This window comes from Micromys minutus (genome assembly GCF_963924665.1).
Source record: "Micromys minutus genome assembly, chromosome: 10".
In the NCBI taxonomy this organism is placed as follows: domain Eukaryota; kingdom Metazoa; phylum Chordata; class Mammalia; order Rodentia; family Muridae; genus Micromys; species Micromys minutus.
Genome location: NC_137979.1, coordinates 42,550,665 through 42,569,098, shown reverse-complemented (window position 1 = coordinate 42,569,098; position 18,434 = coordinate 42,550,665). Strand labels below are relative to the sequence as shown.

General features: G+C 53.5%; 1 protein-coding gene across 1 annotated transcript; it reads left to right on the top strand.

Moving 5' to 3' along the window:
* Positions 1-206: 206 nt before the first annotated feature.
* On the top strand, positions 207-16,699 carry NGFR (nerve growth factor receptor; the record flags this gene model as incomplete). The annotated part of the gene is made up of 6 exons (XM_080923539.1): positions 207-331; positions 7,259-7,400; positions 10,091-10,450; positions 13,761-14,013; positions 15,654-15,814; positions 16,407-16,699. The coding sequence occupies exons 1-6, from the start codon at positions 260-262 to the stop codon at positions 16,697-16,699; spliced, it is 1,281 nt and encodes a 426-aa protein (XP_080779665.1). The 5' UTR covers positions 207-259.
* Between the last annotated feature and the right edge of the window lie 1,735 nt (positions 16,700-18,434).

The following is an 18,434-nucleotide window of genomic DNA, read 5'->3' as shown; positions in this document are numbered from 1 at the left end:
CCCCACCCCAGGCAGCCGGGCGGGCGCGGTTCCGGAGGGGTGGGGGGGGGGAGGTGGGCGGGCTGGGCGGGGAGGAGGCGGGGCTGCTGCATTGCCTTCACCTAGCTGCTCCCGCCCGCGCGCAGCCAGAGCGAGTGGAGCCTCCGCCAGCTCCGGCGGCAGCGGGCGCTGGAGCGCAGCTCAGCTCAGCGCAGCACCGTCGGTCCGCAGAGCCGGCTGAGCGGAGCTAGAAGCGGAGTGCTGTCGCCGGAGGCGGGCAATGAGGAGGGCAGGTGCTGCCTGCAGCGCCATGGACCGACTGCGCCTGCTGCTGCTGCTGCTGCTCCTAGGGGTAAGTGGTTAGCAAGAGGGACTCCTGTTAACCTTTTCAAAGAGCTGAACCCCAAGAGGATCTGGGCGCCACCATCCAGGGAACAGAATAGGACGTCAAGGTCCCAGATGCTCGAAACCGAAACGGGTGGTAGAGGAACTGCGGGGCGGTGACCCACAGGGGCGCTCCTAGCTTCTAGGACTTTTTAGAGCGCAGAAGCGACCCAGTCACAGGATAGAGATGCAGACAGGACTGTTGTAACGATTCTGGTTCTTGGTGTTGCTGCTGCTGCTGCTGGTGGTGGTTCTTGGGCGCTACTATGGGTGCGGTGTAGGGGACTGGGAGCAGTCTCTTGGGGGCGGGGGGTGGAGGGAGGCTTGAAAATCTTGGGCGCCTGGGTTCTTCTGACGACGGCATGTGAATTCTGGGATCCCGAGGGGAGTTTTCCCTTTAGCATCTGAGTCCCTGGGGAGTTGTAGGACAGACTCGGACGAGAGAAGGAAGGGGGAAGAGACTGGCGCTAGAGATGTGAGGGGCTAGAGATGGAACAATGGGGGAGGCTGCTGGAGGGACTGGAGGCGGAGGGGACCCGGTATGGACAATGGGGACCGTCCAGACAATGGGGGGGAGGGGCGTCGAAAGGAGCGATTCGGGAGTGGCAGAGAGGTTGAAGAGGGAGAAGTGGGTTTTTTACGGAGGGCAGAAAAGAGACAGCTACAAAAGAGATAGAGAGATGGAAAGCGGGTGCATACCCTAAAGTGCTCGGGGCCCCGCCTGTCTACTCAAGGACGGAGCGATTAGGACAGCCGAGTCACAGATGTTTCTCCTGTGGGTTCTAGCGCTCTTTCTAGCGGCCTCGCCCAGTCCGGGAATTGCGTCTGGGCATCCCAGGCTGGAGGGAGCGCCCGCTTCACTGTGGCAAATCCGCTTCCAGAGTAGTTTCTTGGCAAACCTTTCACACGGCTTGAATCAACGTAGTGGACCGGCAGAGACTGAGCCGGGACATCCCCCCCCCCCCCCCTATCAGACGCCGGCAGGGTCTCGGGATGCGGAGCACCAAGACTCTCAAGGCAGTGATGGTTCCGGCAGCGCACAGCTCGGGGGATGCAAAAACCCCAGGCGACCCGCAGGGGGCACTGCGGGTGAGGGATCGCTGTTCCGAGCAGCGTGCGCGTCTAAGGCTGCGCATTGCGCCCCTTCTTAGTTAAGCGGCAACCGGCCCCGCGCCCTACGCGCTCCTTCCGGTTCAGAACTTAACAGGATCATCATCCCGCCCACACCTGCCCAGGCTTTTGGTAAAAGCCAATGAACCCTTCTCAAATGAGACGGGCCGCTTGGATGCCTGGGATTCTGTCGGATCAACCAACTCCGGCTAAGGTCATCAGGTCCTCCTTCTATGAACCGGAGTACTCTGGGTATTTTCTGACCAGATCTTAAGGAAGGTTCCTTCATGCGAGCACTGTACCCCACCAGATCTCCATCTTACTGATAAGGAGGCAAGGACTTCGGAGTTTTAACAAGTCGGTCAAGATCTCACAAGCCAGAGTCCTGTGGCTGGTTAGTCACCCCATTCCAGCTCTGTATTCCTTTTCTTCAAGGGTGCAGCTGGGGCGTCCCGAAGTGGGGAGGGGGCGGCAGCTGGTCCCCCCCTTCGTTTCACAGCAGGGATGGTGACACCATCCCAGAGGATAGGCAGGAGGTGGGATGTGGAGACAAACGGGTGGAGAACCTTCTCAAGATCTCACTCGCAAGATCAAACATGGTTCCCTGGAGCTGTCAGTATTTGTGGCGTCCTCCGGGGACCTGGGAGTGACCGCAAGGGTGTTTGCTAACTAAGGCCTCTGGTTAAAGATGCTTCTTGGTCCTCTTTGGCTGGGGAAGACGGCCTGGGGCGCTGTGTGATTCTGACCCTGGAGGGATGAGGGCTGAACCTTGACTGAACCTACTTGAGCCCCTATGGCTCTGCTTTCTGCCTCTGCTTTCCTACGCTGCTCGGTTAGAGCCGGTCCTGCGTTCCGCCGCGGTCCGAGCCTCTTCCTGCGTCGCTGCGAGAGTGCTGAAACCAGAGCGCAACCCGGCGAGTCTGCTGGCGGGCCGCGCCGGTAATGGAGGCACTTTGTCATTCAGACGTCTGTAACCAGAGCCGCCCGGCTGGCTAATGCTCCTAATAGGGGTGCAGCAGCGTAGGCAGCAAATGGGCAGTGTGAGCGTCCGGGCTGCTGTGGAGGGTGGGTGGTGAAGCGGCTCCCGAGGGAAAAGCCTCCACCCTACCTGGCCAGCCAGTCTGGCAGTAGCACCTGCGAAGTGCCTACTATGTGACCTGCACTGTCTTGGGTACTTTTATGTTATATATTCTTTAGTTCCCAGAAAGGTTAATTTAGTGATTCCCATTTTACAGTCGAGAAAGCTGACCCCCAGGAAAGTTAGGCAGGGTACCAGGTTCCCCAACTTAAAAAGCAGAGGTGGCATATTGGAAGCTCTCCCCCCCCCCCCCCCCGAGAGGGTCACTGCTTTAGTCTTTCCTTCTCATGCGCAGTTCCTTTTCAGTTTCCCTCTAACTTATAGAGCATGAGAGGGGGTGTGGTTCTGAACTGCCGCTGGCTGGGTAAATTAGCTGCTGCCTCCTGGCTCTGAACCTAGCCACTCCCCTGTTCCACGTGTGCAGAGCCCAGCCTTTCTTCAGGCCCGCTGCCCGCACAAGGCAGCTTCCTAAGACATTAACACCAGCCTCCTACTCAGTGACTTTCCAAAGGGCTGAGGAGTGGGGCGGTAATCAATGCCTAGTGCTGGCTAAAGCTCTCCAGATATTGGAAAACCCCTACCCCATATGGCTGTGACCAGGCTCTATTCTCTAAGGAGCCTTCTCTGAAACTGTTGTGAGTGGTCAGGATTGCATCCATATGGTTGCAAACCCTGGTGTTTTTTCTGTTTGATCCAATTAAAAAAAAAAAAAAAAAAAAAAAAGCCAATTCATCTGTGCACGGAAAGCCAGCCCTGCAGTGACATAAATAGATCGTAAACATTTTGAAAAATGGAGAAGTCATGCTATCAACTTTGAAATGAATAAATGGAGTAGATATAAGTACAAGCAAATGGGTCTGTCACTTTGATAAATTGATCAATTTGGATTGGAGTTTGGAGCAATTAGCTGAACTCTAGTCACACGTCCCCGCTTGGCTGACGCCTCCCTTTCTGCTTTGTCTTCCCTGGGCAGTAGCCCATACTCCCTAAGACATGCTACTTCCTCAACAACTACATTGATTGAACTCCTACTATACTATCCCTAGACAGATCTGCACACATGATTCCATTCGTTTCTCAAGGCAGCCCAGTGCAGGAGCCACGCTCTGGGCAGTGTTTTAGAAGGGAAAACTGAGATTCAGGAAGAATAAGATGATCAGCATTTGTACTGACTGGTTTTGTGTGTCAACTTGACACAAGCTGGAGTTATCACAGAGAAAGGAGCCTCAGTTGAGGAAATGCCTCCATGAGATCCAGATGTAAGACATTTTCTCAACTAGTGATCAAGGGGGGAGGGCCCAGCCCATTGTGGGTGGTGCCATCCCTGGGCTGGTAGACCTGGGTTCTATAAGAAATCAAGCTGAGCAAACCAGGGGAGGCAAGCCAGTAAGTGACATCCCTCCATGGCCTCTGCATCAGCTCCTGCTTCCTGACCTGCTTGGGTTCCAGTCCTGACTTCCTCTGGTGATGAGCAGCAATGTGAAGAGTGTAAATTGAATAAACCCTTTGCTCCCAACTTGCTTCTTGGATCTTAGTCATGATGTTTTGTGCAGGAATAGAAACCCTGACTAAGACAGCATCACAGACTACTTTGCAGTAAATCTAGGACTTTAACACAGAGGATACCAGTGTTAAATTAACACAGTGAATATTGATGATGTGGCCTCAACTCTATATGTAAGTCCCAAAAGAAGTGAGGAGGTCTGAGGAGAGGGGGGAGTGTGAAAGAGAGGAAAGGAACGGGAGGAAGAGAGGGGAAGAGGGGGAAGGAGTGGGGAAGGGGGGAGGAGTAGAAAAGAGAGGGGAGGAGTGGGGAGGAATGGGGGAGAGAGGGGAGAAGTGGGGAAGAGAGGAGAAGAGGGGGGAGGAGTGGGGAAGAAGGGGGAGGAGTGGGGAAGAGAGGGGAGGAGTGGGGAAGAGAGGGGAGGAGTGGGGAAGAGAGGGGAGGAGTGGGGAAGAGGGGGGAGGAGTGGGGAAGAAGGGGGAAGAGTGGGGAAGAGAGGGGAGGAGTGGGGAAGAGAGGGGAGGAGGGGGGAGGAGTGGGGAAGAGAGGGGAGGAGTGGGGAAGAGGGGAGAGGAGAGGGGAAGAGTAAGGAGAAGAGTAAGAAGTGGGAAGGAAGGAGGAGAGGGGAAAAGTGGGGAAGAGAGGGGAGTGGGGAGGGAAGGAGAGGAGTGGGGGGGGGAGTGAGGAGGAGCATGGTGAACAGGTTCTTGGCAGAGGTGCTTGCCCAAAGCTACTATGTCTCTGATGAGAATCATACAGTCCCCTGGCAGCTCCTCAACACACACCCTCCAGCTCCCTGCTGTCCTTGATTGAGTGGAGCAGCAGTGCACACCGCGAGACACCGCGAGGTCCACAAAGAAAACAACACCAGTGGAGGAGGAAAAAGGAAAGTTGGAAAGTACATTGACCCCATACTCACCTGCCCATTTAAAACAGCAGTTTGAGGCAGGTGCTGTCGTGATTTCCTACTAGTGGGAAGCAGAGGCACAGAGAAATTAAAAACCTGTCTGTCATTCTGGCCCTAAGTGATGAGGAAATCAGATCAAGAAGTGAAATGGGCAGTGATTATGCCCAAGTGTTTGACCACACTTCCCTCTGTCTGTCGTCTGTCTGTCTATCCCCCATCTCCATTTTTCTTTGTGTAGTCCTGGCTGGCCCTGTGCTCAGATCCTCCTCTCTTGACCTGCCTTATGCTGGGATCACAGGCATGTGTGCACCTGGCTCCCAGCCAGCTTTTTACCCGGTCCAGTGGCATCATTTTTAAAGATCCCATTAGAAGTGACACTTTATGGTTCTGGGGGAGGGACTCTTCCGGGCACACTGCGATAGGAGCAAGACGTGACAACTGATACCTTGACAGGAAGAGAAGGGACAGGAAAACTATCAAAAAGCTGACAAAATGACAAAAATGTGTTCATCTGGGAGACCATGAGAACATTGCTGCGTTGCAGCCCTGGGTAACCGCCAGTGTTAAAGCCCCAGCAAGGGAGAAACTGCAGAGGTGGAGGAGGGTGCTGCCCCCTCCCCCTCCCCCCTCCCCCCCCAGCAAAGGAGAGATGCACTGGAGAACCAGGGCACATAACCATCCAGAGTCAGTCTTCCAGACTTCTAGGTAAATGAAGGCACATAGCAGTTTCCTCTCCTTATACCAACAGTTATGTACATCTGCTCCCTACTATGTGCCAGCTAGGGCAGGAGATGCCAGGGCAACCTCAGTCCAGAGCTCTGCCTGTCTAATCTGGGAGGGGTGGGGGTGAGAGGAACACTTCCTTAAGGAAGTAATATTTAAGCAGAGCCCTAGGTGATGAAAGGAAATCAGAACAGACCCTTCTGAAATCTCAGCTCCTGGGAGAAGCCTGCCTTGGGTGCCTCAGGACTCCTGGTCTGCAGATGTGGCCAGCCAGCACTCCTGCTGCCAGCACCTGGGAAGAGATGGTAGCAGCTTCCTGTGTTGCCTGCATTCTCCCTGTTGGCCTTATGGAGAACTCTCTGCCCCCTAGGGCATCACCCAGTCCCCCCCACCCCAACCCTCGTTTCCTTTTCCATCAAATTCTGGTGAAACCACAGCGAGCTGTTTGTTTGTTGGTGTGTGTGTGTGTGTGTGTGTGTGTGTGTGTGTGTGTGTGTGTGTTGGCAAAAATCGATCCAGCTTGGAAGCAGGGGAGGAATGCTCAAACAACCTTGTAAAGCTCCCCGGTCTCACGACAAGAGCCCAAATTGCTCAGCATCAAATGGGGTGTGTGCACAAGGTCTGGAGCCTGCAGAGAAGGCTTTGGAGTTTTATTAGACATTAAGATTGTTCTTTAAGGAACAGAAACAAAGTGAGCCTCCAACAGCCCCTCCCTCTGGGGAATCTGGTGCTAAGTCGTTCCATCCATGAGCAAAGATGCTTTAGTGGCAGGAATCTGACTCCCCTTTCCCCCATCCAGCTCTGTTCCCAGGGGCCACATGGGAGAAGAGGGAATGGAGTCAGGCTAGTTACAGGAAGTCAACTCTGGGAGAACAGAGTTGCTGCCATTGATAACAGGCTTCTTTCTCTCTGTCTTGGCTCCAGACTTGCCCATCAGTCTTTGCCCTGGCACCAAGCTGTCCCTGTATTTAACTGCAGAGAGGTGAAAACTCCTAAAGGAAACCCAGGGCAGGCAAGAAACCTCCAGTACAGAGTCAAGATTTGAACCCAAGGCCTCTCTGCCTTCTGTTCTTGGACATAGACAATTCCCTTTTGATACTTAATATTTGGAATGAGACCAGGAGAAGGGACCTGCCTCTGGGTAACTGCAGCCCTGCAGGTGTGAGGTTTAGCAAATGGAGTTTGGGCTAGATTTCAGCTCCTCTGGCCCCCTTGGCTAGGAGCCTTGTGCAGGCTGCAACCTGTCTATTCGTTATGGGTGTCGGTTTCAGACTGCCTTCCTCATGTGGTATATCCTCAGGACTCCACGAGAGAGGCTGTAACCCTAAGGTGAACTTTGCAGAAGGTTAGCCACTGAGGCTATGACCTCACACCCCAGCAGCAGTCAAGGGAGCCCCACTGTCCCCCCCACAGCCTTCCTTCCTGTCAGCTTTGATCCTCCTAATGCCTCCCGGGTGAGCTCATCCCAGCCCAGGTGGTTCTAATAGAAAGTATTAAGAAGGAGGCGTTTGATCCCTTGGAAGACACCCCCTTTTCTCCTGCCAGGCTGACCCTGTGATCTTCTTCCACCTAGGTGTCCTTTGGAGGTGCCAAGGAGACATGTTCCACAGGCCTGTACACCCACAGCGGAGAGTGCTGCAAAGCTTGCAACTTGGGTGAAGGTGTGGCCCAGCCTTGCGGAGCCAACCAGACCGTGTGTGAACCCTGCCTGGATAGTGAGTCTATTAGGGTGGCAAATGGGGGGAGGTTTAACGTGCGCGAAACAACACTTGGAAGTGTTTTGCCTTCTGGCAGGTCCCCTGCCAACCTTTGCATGGTGACCGGAAGTGAGTGGGATATAATATAAGAGCAGGGAGGGGCTGCATCGATAAGGGAGGGATCCTATGTGGGGGATCCCCAGAGGGGTCCCCCTTCTCAGCCCCCAAGCAGAGAGGCTGGTAGAAGAGTGTAGTGAGAGGCAGGGAGAAGAAACTGATGCTCAGACCAGCTAAAAATACCTTGTGCTGCAAGATCAATGGTTGCAACCTACCCTCTGTGGCTTTGGGGGGAGGGGAAGGAGGATCAAATCCTGGCTGCCCTGGAAACTGACCTTGGGGGATCCTGGGAGGGTGTGGCTGCCTCTCCTCCAGGCCACTGTTCTGTAGCTTTCTGATGTCAAGAGGGACAGGGGCTGCAGCAATTTGACCTGGCATTTCCTTCAGAAATAAAGAGGTTCGTCTTCTAGGAGCGGTGGAGGGAGAGGAAGGAAGATGGCTCTGTTCTCATTCCCCTGTGAGCTCCATGCCCTGGGAGACTCTCAGTCTCTTCTGCTGGATACCGCTGCTTCCTCAGGCCCCAAGGCAGACCTCTCTCCTGTCTGCAGCTGCCAGGCATTTAGTCCCCACTAGGAGGGCTGCTGGTATCTGAATAAGGAACTGGGAACTCTGAGCCTACCAGCCAGTCCTCTCGTACCTCTGTAAGCTCCCTCCTGAGTCTGTCCAACCTTCAGATCACCCGATTCCTTAGTGTTCTCAAACACATGCATTTCTGTCTGTGCTTGTGACTTCTGTAACCCTATCCCCAGCAGTGGGACACCTGGGAAGGATGGGAAGGAGCTGCCCTCTTGGAAGGTGGCACCTTACCTGCCTAAGATTCAGAGTCTCTGTCCCAAGGCAGAGTCAACATCAGTCATGGAATATGGTCACTTTGCCTGGGTGTCAGTGTCTTAGGCCACGCCCTCTCTCTCTTGTGTATCCTTCTTCAACAGCTGTTGGGTTGGGGGCTCAGGGGAAAGCCATGTCAGGAATTAGGAAAGAGGAACACAACAGGAGCCAGGGGCAGCTCTGAGGGGGTGGAGGCAGCCTCTCTGCCTCACTCCCTCCTCCTTTCCTCTCCCTTGGGTTCCCTCTGCCACACTCCCCTCCAGCTGTGTTAACAGGCTGCTTTTACAAGCCCACTTTATGGGCTGGGGACCCCAGCGGACTTTCCCTCCATCCTTTAAAAAAAAAAAAAAAACGTTTCCACTAGGAAGCCTGTTAAACTCCTGCCTTCATGTTCTGCCAAAAAGACCACAGTTTCACACCATCCAAAACCTCCTCCCAGGAGTCTTCGGACTCATTTCTGATTTTCCCAGGAGCCAGCTTGTTCTTTCCATCCTGTGTGACTAGTCCCCACCCTCACCCCATATAGCACCCTCTCATTTGGAGAGGTTGTCCTGCCAAGTGCTTTCTGCTGTCTGACTGTATCTCAACCACCAACGATCTTTATTACTGTTCATGGGGCCCTTCACACTCTTCATCACAGCCCTGGGGGCATGTGTGTGACTTACTTCTTTTTTGTTTGTTTGTTTTGGGTTTTTAATTGTTTGTTTGTTTGTTGAGATAGAGTTTCCCTGAGTGTAGCCCTATCCCGGATCTAGATCTGAGACCAGGCTGGTCTCTAACTCAGAGAACCATCTGCCTCTGCCTCCCAAGTGCTGGGATTAAAGGTGTGCACCACCACTGGCTGGCTCTTTATTTAGTCTTATGATAGGTTCTCACTCACTATAGCTCAGGCTAGCCTTAAAATCACCGTGGAAAGCAGACTGGCCTTGAATTCACAATCCTCCTGTGCGCCACCACACCTGGATATCATTTCACAGAGAAAGGAAAATGCTCAGAGAGGTTAAATGACAGAGCCACGGGAGTGAGTTTTGAAGCCTGGGAAAGGGGAGCAAGGTGCCTCTGTCTGAACCACCTGAGATGGACCTGTGACCCAGCCCCTCCCCCTTCTGTCTTCTCTCCTGTCCCCTCTGCGACCCCTTTCACTTCTTTCTGGTCATTCTGTCCTTTGCCTCCACCCTTGTTGCCTTTAGATGCTGCCTTTAGATGGTAGAAATAGAGCCATACATGCCCTTGCATAGCAAGTAGGAAACTTTGCTGTCACTCCCATTTCAGGCCTACACGAGCCTCCCTCTCCCAGCCCCTGGGAAGAGGGCCAAAAGGACAATTCAAGCACAGGATCTTGGGTACACAGCTCACCTCTGGCCAGTGTGTGAGGCTAAGACAGGAAGCATTCCTAATATATTTAAGTCGTGCTGGGAACCAAGGTACAGGTCTGGAAACGCTCCGAGATTTGCCAAAGAATCTACCTAAACAGCTGGGACTTCAGGAGGCCCCAGGACCAGCTTTTCTGGGGTCAGGAGAATAGGTCTCCTTCCCAGTCAGTTGCCAAACCATCTATCACAAGCTGAGGGTGAGGGACTCCAGAAAAGAGAGTGGGGGGGGGGGATGGTCTGTAAGAAGGTGAAGCTGAGACAGAGGCAGTAGTCCTAGCTGGGGATGGGGACAGAGGGACTCCAGTGCTGGATCCATATGCCCTGTTCAAACTCTGTCCCAATGACTAAGTCCTGACGCTGAGGCTTCCCCGTGTGTGCTGTTGTCCGCAGGCGTTACGTTCTCTGATGTGGTGAGCGCCACCGAGTCGTGCAAGCCGTGCACGGAGTGCCTGGGCCTGCAGAGCATGTCCGCTCCCTGTGTGGAGGCAGACGATGCGGTGTGCCGATGTGCCTATGGCTACTACCAGGACGAGGAGACTGGCCACTGCGAGGCTTGCAGCGTGTGCGAGGTGGGCTCAGGACTGGTGTTCTCCTGCCAGGACAAACAGAACACGGTGTGTGAACAGTGCCCAGAGGGCACGTACTCAGACGAAGCCAACCACGTGGACCCGTGCCTACCCTGCACGGTGTGCGAGGACACTGAGCGCCAGTTACGCGAGTGCACGCCCTGGGCTGACGCCGAATGCGAAGGTGAGCACGGTTCCAGGCAGGGTGGGGGTGTAGAGCTAGACTCGCGAGGAAGGGCGCCCTCTAGGGGTCGTAAAAGCCTACGCAGGCCTTCAGCCAGCCAGCACCCTCTTTGAGCCTTAGTAACACTGTTATTAAGTGCACGGAGATGGTGACTCTGTATTCAACTCACAACAAAATCTTTTCCACTAATTCCTTCTTTGGACTGACATTGGGAAGGCCGGGCTTACTGTTCCCTGGAAGAAGTCGTCCTAACTCTTCTCTTCTACGATTATATGGGTGGTAAACAGAATCCGGAAGGCGCTGTAGATGTCCCTGTCTGATGCAGGCCTCCTTCCGGCCTAGAGCAGGTTTTCTGATCTGGAGTGGAGCTGTGGACCCACGGGACTGTGGACCCTTCAGCTGTGAGGTCAGATGTGGGTGGTGATGATGTCTATCGCAACCCAAATCCAATTAGCGCCGAGTGACATCTGAGGATCACTCCCGTCTCTGGACCTAAGTGTTTTCTGAGGGCCATAGGGTCACCATAGGTTGTGGGGATTGGTGACACGGACCCCTCATGGTGTCTGGCGATGAGGTAGAAGCATTGTGGCTGTTTAATGAGATGGGGGAGGGGTAGGATAAAGTGGGTTGTGTTTAGAGGGCTCTCCTCTACTGAGGGATGTAGACAAGAGAAGGCTGTGTGCCTGCCTTATCCAGGTAGCTCACCTGAAAGAGAAAGAGAGATCCTGGAGCAGGAGGAGGCACCAGGGAACAGCCACCATGGTCACTGGTACTGTTCTTCTCTGAGGGACCAGGAAGGTTGGTGGTGTTTTTCATTCTGCCCATCAGCAGGTGGCCATGCCCACGGACCTATTTTTTATTGAATTTGAACCTCAGGTTGCCCTCACATTGAGCAGGCAAGAGCACCACCTTCAGAAAGTCCCTAATTTTCCCGGATAGGTCCAATGAGGGCAGCACAGCAGCCCAGCCCATAGTTAATGGAGGGAGAAGCCGGCCCCAGGGCCCCAGCTTTGGAGATTCCAGACTCTGATTGAAGCAACCCAGAGTCTGCCTTCTATCAGCGTCTTGTGGAGTAGAAGATACAGATCTCCTGTCCCGGGGACGGGGAGTGGTCCTGACAATCGGCCATCACCTCTCTGTATCTAGACTTGAGCTTAGCTGATGCAAAGGCCCTAAATACACTTGTGGTTCTTTGCTGAACAGGTCGAGAGGGATGGGGAATAGGCCCCCAGGGCTGAGCAGGGAGAGAGCTTCAGCAGCCAGGCTGCTGGAGAGCAGGAAGAAGCACAGTTCTGTGGACAAGTCTGGATCAGCCAGTGGGGCACAAGGTCAGGGTGTGATTAAAGGAAAGGGAGAGCCTGGTTGGAAAGGGGGCAGGCTCTGTTGTGCAGGGAATCATTTCTTCCCGGATGGCTTTTCTCAGCCATCTTGGCAGAAGGTACCCCTGAGGAACATTTATCCTTCTATTGTTCTTCAGTTCCAACCTCCCAAGAGTTAAATGTTGGCCCTGAGGCCAAGCATCCCTTTCAGGAAATGGAATTTGATTCTTGGGTTGGCAACCCACTCTTGTCCAAGGTAGCATACTTGCCCGCATATATATTTCAGGTGTCAACATGGTGACTCACCCAGCCTTGGGGCAGACGCCCAGCCTCCTTACGGCATTGAAGTTTAGGAGGGGTCACCTGCTCCCTCTTCTTACCGATAGCTCCCATTCCGGAAATGGCTGTCAGGACCTGCCAAGTGCTCAGTGGTCTGGAATGCTACAGGACAGGGCCACATCTGGATCTTGTCTGCAACCCCCACCACCAGAGAGGCTGGGGGCGGGGGTGAGGGAAGGTGTCTTGGACACTTGACACTGTCTTTAGCCCTTCTCCAAGGCTCCTTCATTTCTGTATCCCTCACCCACCCACATCAACCTCAGGGTCAGGTCTGTCAATCCAAACTGAGGAAAGCTCTGCAGCCGCTGGATTCAGGCTACACCTTCAACCTTCCCTGTTACCCTAGCAAGTCCCAAGAAGGTCCTCTAGGGTCCAACGCCCAGACAGGACTGTCTCTTCCACTTCCCATTCTGCTCCCTCCAGCCCTGCTGGGTACTGGGATGGGGGAGGGGTGGGACTGGGCAGCAGATGGCAACCTTCTCCCCACTGCCAACCAGATGGATTCCAGACTCACATCTGGGGGCCTTACCCCTCCGAAATGGGGCCTTTGAAGCATCTCTGTCTCAGGCTGGGGAGACCCAGAGGACTAGTGGGCAGCTTTGACTCCAGCTTGGGTGGGCACAATGTAGACTGGGCGGGGCAGAGCTGGGTACCAAAGTGTCCTCCCCTTAACCTTACTAGCACACCCCGTCTGCTTTCCCTCCCTGCTTTCCCGGCGTGGGAAGTGAGAATAGATAGGGGAGGCTGCTTTGCCCAGACAAGTCTCCCCCAGGCCACCATCCAGAGCTACAATTGCAAGCACTGCCTCTGGCTGGGTTGTGAACGGAAAATCCCACCCACTAGTGCCAAGAGGGGCTGGAGCCTCTGCCAGGAAGGCTGGCAATATCCAAATGGCATGAGGAGGCCTAGATGGGTGGCCAAGCACAGAACTGCTCCTTCTGTGGCAATGGGCAGTGCCTACTTCGTAGGCCCTCCCTCTGCCAGCCTGCTTACCAGGGTGTCAGCCGTCCAACCCACTCTAGGTGCCAGGGCTGGGCTGTTTCGGGGGAGGAGTCAGGCGTGACAAGAAACATGCTGGCCACCGTGCAAGGACTGGCTGGGATGAAGCAAGCCAGTTCTACTTCGAGTGCCAGCCTAGACCTGGAGCATCTGAGACAGGAAAGGGCTGAGTGCCACCTGCCGGGCAGCATCTCCGATGGAGCCTCTGATCAGACCTAAGTGCCCCATTCTTCCTCAAGGCCATGGTTGCTCAGCCAGAGATATTACATTCCTCAAAGGACTTAATGCATTGCTCTGGCTTAAAGAGACTTTATAACTCAGGCTTCTTGGTGTTCATGCCTGGCTGCTGGCAAAGAATCTTGGCTCCACAGCCTGATCCAAAAAGTTGTTTAGCGACCATTTCTTTTCAGAAAACCCATTCTCCAGGTGGGGAAATCAAGGCCCTGTAATGGCATGAGTGTCCTGTCATAGAGTTCTTGCTCTTCTTCTTTTCTAAGCTGACTTCATGCATAGTCCCAGCTCTTAACCTCATGGAATAGCCTGAATCTGTGTGCCTGGGCCCAGGCATTGGAAGCTTATGATGAAGTGCTAGCAAGTTGGAGCTAAGGAGAAAGCCTGAATTGCTCCTAACTCTTGTGGTCCTGTTCCCCCAGAGATCCCCGGCCGATGGATCACAAGGTCTACACCCCCGGAGGGCTCTGACAGCACAGTGCCCAGCACCCAGGAGCCTGAGGCACCTCCAGAGCAAGACCTCGTAGCCAGCACAGTGGCTGATATGGTGACCACTGTGATGGGCAGCTCCCAGCCTGTAGTGACCCGAGGCACCACTGACAACCTCATTCCTGTCTATTGCTCTATCTTGGCTGCTGTGGTTGTGGGCCTTGTGGCCTATATTGCTTTCAAGAGGTAAGAGGGTGCACGCGGAGGACGAAGGAGACATTTGCCCCGACCTTGGCCTGAAAACATGTATACCCTTAATTCAACCCTAAACTCATCCTTGACCAGTATCTTATGCCCGACTCTTGGGTGTGGCCGTGTGTGGGTGGGGGGGTGTATATGTGTGGTGTGTATGTGTATGGTATGTGTTTGAGTGTGTGTGTGCTCACATAGTGTGTATATGTGTAGTATATGTGTGTGTATGGTGCATGTGTGAGTGTATGTATGTTTATGGGGTGTGTGTATGAGTGTGTGGTGTGTGTTTGTGGAGTGTGTGTATGAGTGTGTGTATGTGTAGTATGTGTGAATGTGTGTGGTGTGTATATGTGTAGTGTATATGTGTGGTATGTATCTGTGTGTTGTGTGCGTGTGTGTGTGTGTTAGAACAGGGTTTCCTTTTTTTGTCCTGGCTTCAGATCTTCCCTAGTCCCAGGTGGCTCCTTGTTCCTAGTCCCTGTCACCACCTCTGGTTGCCTCCTTACCCTCAGCCCCATTCACCCCACCATTCCCTAGTTATGCATGCGTCTCTTTTCTTCCTAAGTCACCCTTGTTTTCATGTCACTCCCCAAATCCCTTGTTACCCTTGGGCTCCTGTGGCATCCACATCAAGGAATTCAAGACAGAAGAACTCGCAGAAGGCATTTTCAGCTCTAAATGTGTCCCCCATTCAGTTTTTCTTTTCTTTTCCCTTTGGCGTTTTGTTTTTAAATCATCAAAGTGATACATGCTTTTAAAAAAGCAAATGCAAACAAGACCGAATTTATTTTGTGGCAATGAGGAATGGAACCCAGATCTTTGAACATGCCAAGCAAGCTTACTACTACTGAGCCCACTCTCAAGCCTTCTAAATATCTTCTAAAGCAAAAAGCAAAAGCCTCGTTTTATCTCCTCAAGTCCTACCCATCTTGTGGGAAATCTCTTTGGGATAGCACTTTCTCAGCTGTTTAGAACGCTTATATGTATGTATAAACACACACACACACACACACACAAAAATATTTTACATAGACACATAGAGCTTTTCTAATGACTCGGTGGGAACACACACTCACCTTCTGCAATGTACTTTCTTCTCTTAATCCCCCTCAGGAGAGCTTTCCTCAGAACGCAGATTATCTGATCATTTATAGCCTTTCATTCAATAGCATGCAACATGGACCATAATGTAGTTAGCCAGTCCTCTCTTGGCAGACATTTATTTTCAGGGTTTTCATTGTTGCTGCTGCTGCTGCTTATGATTGCCAAGTTAATCTGTGTGTGTGCATGCGTGCGTGCATGTGTGTGTGTGTATGTGTGTGTGTGTGTGATTGCTGCTCACATATGGGAGTATTTTAGAAGGGTCAATTGGGAAAAGTAGAATTTCTAGGAAGTCATTTATTTGTGTAGTTTGTTCTGTGAACATTTACTGAATGCTTACCAAGTTCCTTCACCCTTGTGTGTGTGTGTGTGTGTGTGTGTGTGTGTGTGTTGTAAGATCATAGAAAATAGGCTCCTTAGAACTGTGGAGGACACTTGCCACACTCCTGACCTCACCAGCAGCACAGCTGCATTGGGTGCACGAGAAGAATTCTCACCCCAGACCTGGCCTGTCCCCTGTCCCTGGGCCACAGGTGGAACAGCTGTAAGCAAAATAAACAAGGAGCCAACAGCCGGCCAGTGAACCAGACACCTCCACCGGAGGGAGAGAAACTGCACAGTGACAGTGGCATCTCTGTGGACAGCCAGAGCCTGCATGACCAGCAGACCCACACACAGACTGCCTCAGGCCAGGGTGAGTGAGATGGCAAAAGACTGGGGGTTCAGTTATGAGTAGACTACAGGAGGGACCGGCTGGGTACCAGGGTAGGAGAGGCTGAGTGGGGTGGGAGACATGGGAACAGGAACTTTTTTTCCCCTCTTGGGATGACTTGGGAAATGCAGGCTTTTACAAGTTGGAGTATCCAGACTCATCAGGCTAATTGTCCCCCCTGGGGGTTAATTACTGCCCAAAGTAGCTGCAATTAGCCTCCTGCCCTGGACTTCTAGGAAACAAGTGGTTAAGTGTGGACCTTAATTAGCGGCCCACAGCCAGGCTCTAGGACACTTGCTGCAGTTGTCTGGGACTGAAGTGCCCTGTCCCCTCCTTGGCCTTGATGATGGCTGGGGGGAGGGGACACTCACAGAAAGGATGGTGCCAGAGCTGAGGGTGTGGAGAGGACAGTGAGTCAGCAGGACCCAGGTCCCTCCCACTCAGACCCCATCTGGGACCTCATCTTGGCTATCCCTCTGCCTCTACATCTTGACTTGGAGGAGTATGCCTTGGCCCTTCTGGAGTCTTAGCTGCTGGATATACTGAAGGGACTGACATCCTTTGTTCTCTGCAGCCCTCAAGGGTGATGCCAATCTCTACAACAGCCTGCCCCTGACCAAGCGTGAGGAGGTAGAGAAGCTGCTCAACGGAGATACCTGGCGACACCTGGCAGGGGAGCTGGGCTACCAGCCTGAGCATATAGACTCCTTCACCCACGAGGCCTGCCCAGTCCGAGCCCTGCTGGCCAGCTGGGGTGCCCAGGACAGTGCAACGCTCGATGCCCTTTTAGCCGCCCTGCGACGCATCCAGAGAGCTGACATTGTGGAGAGCCTGTGCAGCGAGTCCACAGCCACATCCCCGGTGTGAGCTCACAGACCGGAGCCCCTGTCCTGTCCCGCATTCCGACAACTGCCAGCCCCCACAGAGCTGCCCCCCTCTCCCTCGGGGTGGCCCAACAGTCAGAACCGAGCATCTCTGTGCAGGACCTCTGTGTCCCCACTCCCAACTCCGTTGCTGTTCCTGAGGGGGCCCTTGCTTCTGACCACAACTCTCTTCAGTGAGAGATAGGACCACCCCAAGCCTGTCTTACCCCATTACCATCTCAGGCCTTTTTCTTTTCTTTCTACACATTAGCTGTGTCCGATCTGGGGGTTTGACACTAGAGAAGGTAACAGGGGCACCCCTAAGACTCAGGAGGTACTGAAGAACCAGAGCCATGGACTCCACACTGTGAACCGGAGAACTGGGGGGCATGGTAGCAGGCTAGACCTTCCTTAGCCCCTCCCTTCTCCCCTCTGGCCAAAGATGAAGAGGATTACAGACCTATCTGAGCAGGTTTGGAACCCTGTTCACACTCCCCTCTTACACACAGAATAGTAAAGCCCAGAGAGAGGCAGGGACTGACCTAGTCCACCCAACAACAGGGGGAGATCAAATGTAGGTTGACACACACCTTTCTGAATGAGGGCATCAAGTGTGCTTGTTGGCAGGGATGGAGTGACTTTTAGAGAACTATCTGGAAGCCACGTCTGCCCTGCCCTTAACCACTTCAAGGCCCCTACCCAACCCTTGTGCAGATGAACTGTTTGTCCAACACCTGGTCCATTGGCTTATCCTGGTGGAGTCAAGATAAGGGCTTGGGAAGAAGGGCACTGCTTTCCTCTGCCCCTGTCAGGATTATCCATAGGGCTTCTGTAGAGGGATGAATCTGTTAGCGAACTCATCCTTGGCATAAGCCTGAAGCCAATACTGGCCCTTGGAGTCAAGCCTAGGAGTCAGAGACCAAGGACTCCCACCCACCCCACAATCCAACACTATACCACACACATACACACACACATCTTGCTCTCCCCATTCAACCTCCATGGCTCTTTTTGGGCTGAGACTAGATCCTGCTGGGAGTTGCTGCCGGAGAAAGATCAGAGGACTGAGCTGAGCTTCATGGGTCTGTCTTCTTCACCCCCGGGGTCTGGCAGGCCATGAACTGCTACGTCCGTCCGAGCAGGCATCTGTCTTCCAATGGCCTGGGCATGGAGGAATGCTGTCACTCCTCCCCTCCTAGAAACTGCACCCAGAAGACTACATCGAAGAAGAGCAGTCTGGTGTGAGTACACAGGAAAAACGGTGGCCCACGGCCTGCAGCAGCTTTCTCCTCAGTTTCAAGGCTCCTGCAAAGGACTGGTTTCCCGAGCAAGGCCACGAAGGGACATGAGGGCTCAGTGGCGCTTTCACCCAGCTCCTTGGCCTGTTTTGTTTTGCTTGCTGTTGGAATAAGTGGGCTCCCCCTCTATTTAGCATGAAGGAGCCCCAGGCAGGGTATACACAGACTGACTACCATCTTTCCCCACCCAGGGTCCACCCAACCCTGTAAAGAGACCAGGAGCATTGTACTAGGGTGGCATTTTTATGGACCTCAATCTGCAGTTAGTAGAGGGGCCCCACCTGCTGGCTCTCCCCGGACACCTGGGACGTGGGACATTCTTTGTGTATTTATTTTTCTCCCCAGGAGCTGGGGAGTAGGGGGGCTGTAGGTACAGTTCAGCATGTATTTGGTTCTGGGGTCTCTCCAGCCTTATTTTGGGCCAAGATGGAACCTCTGGCC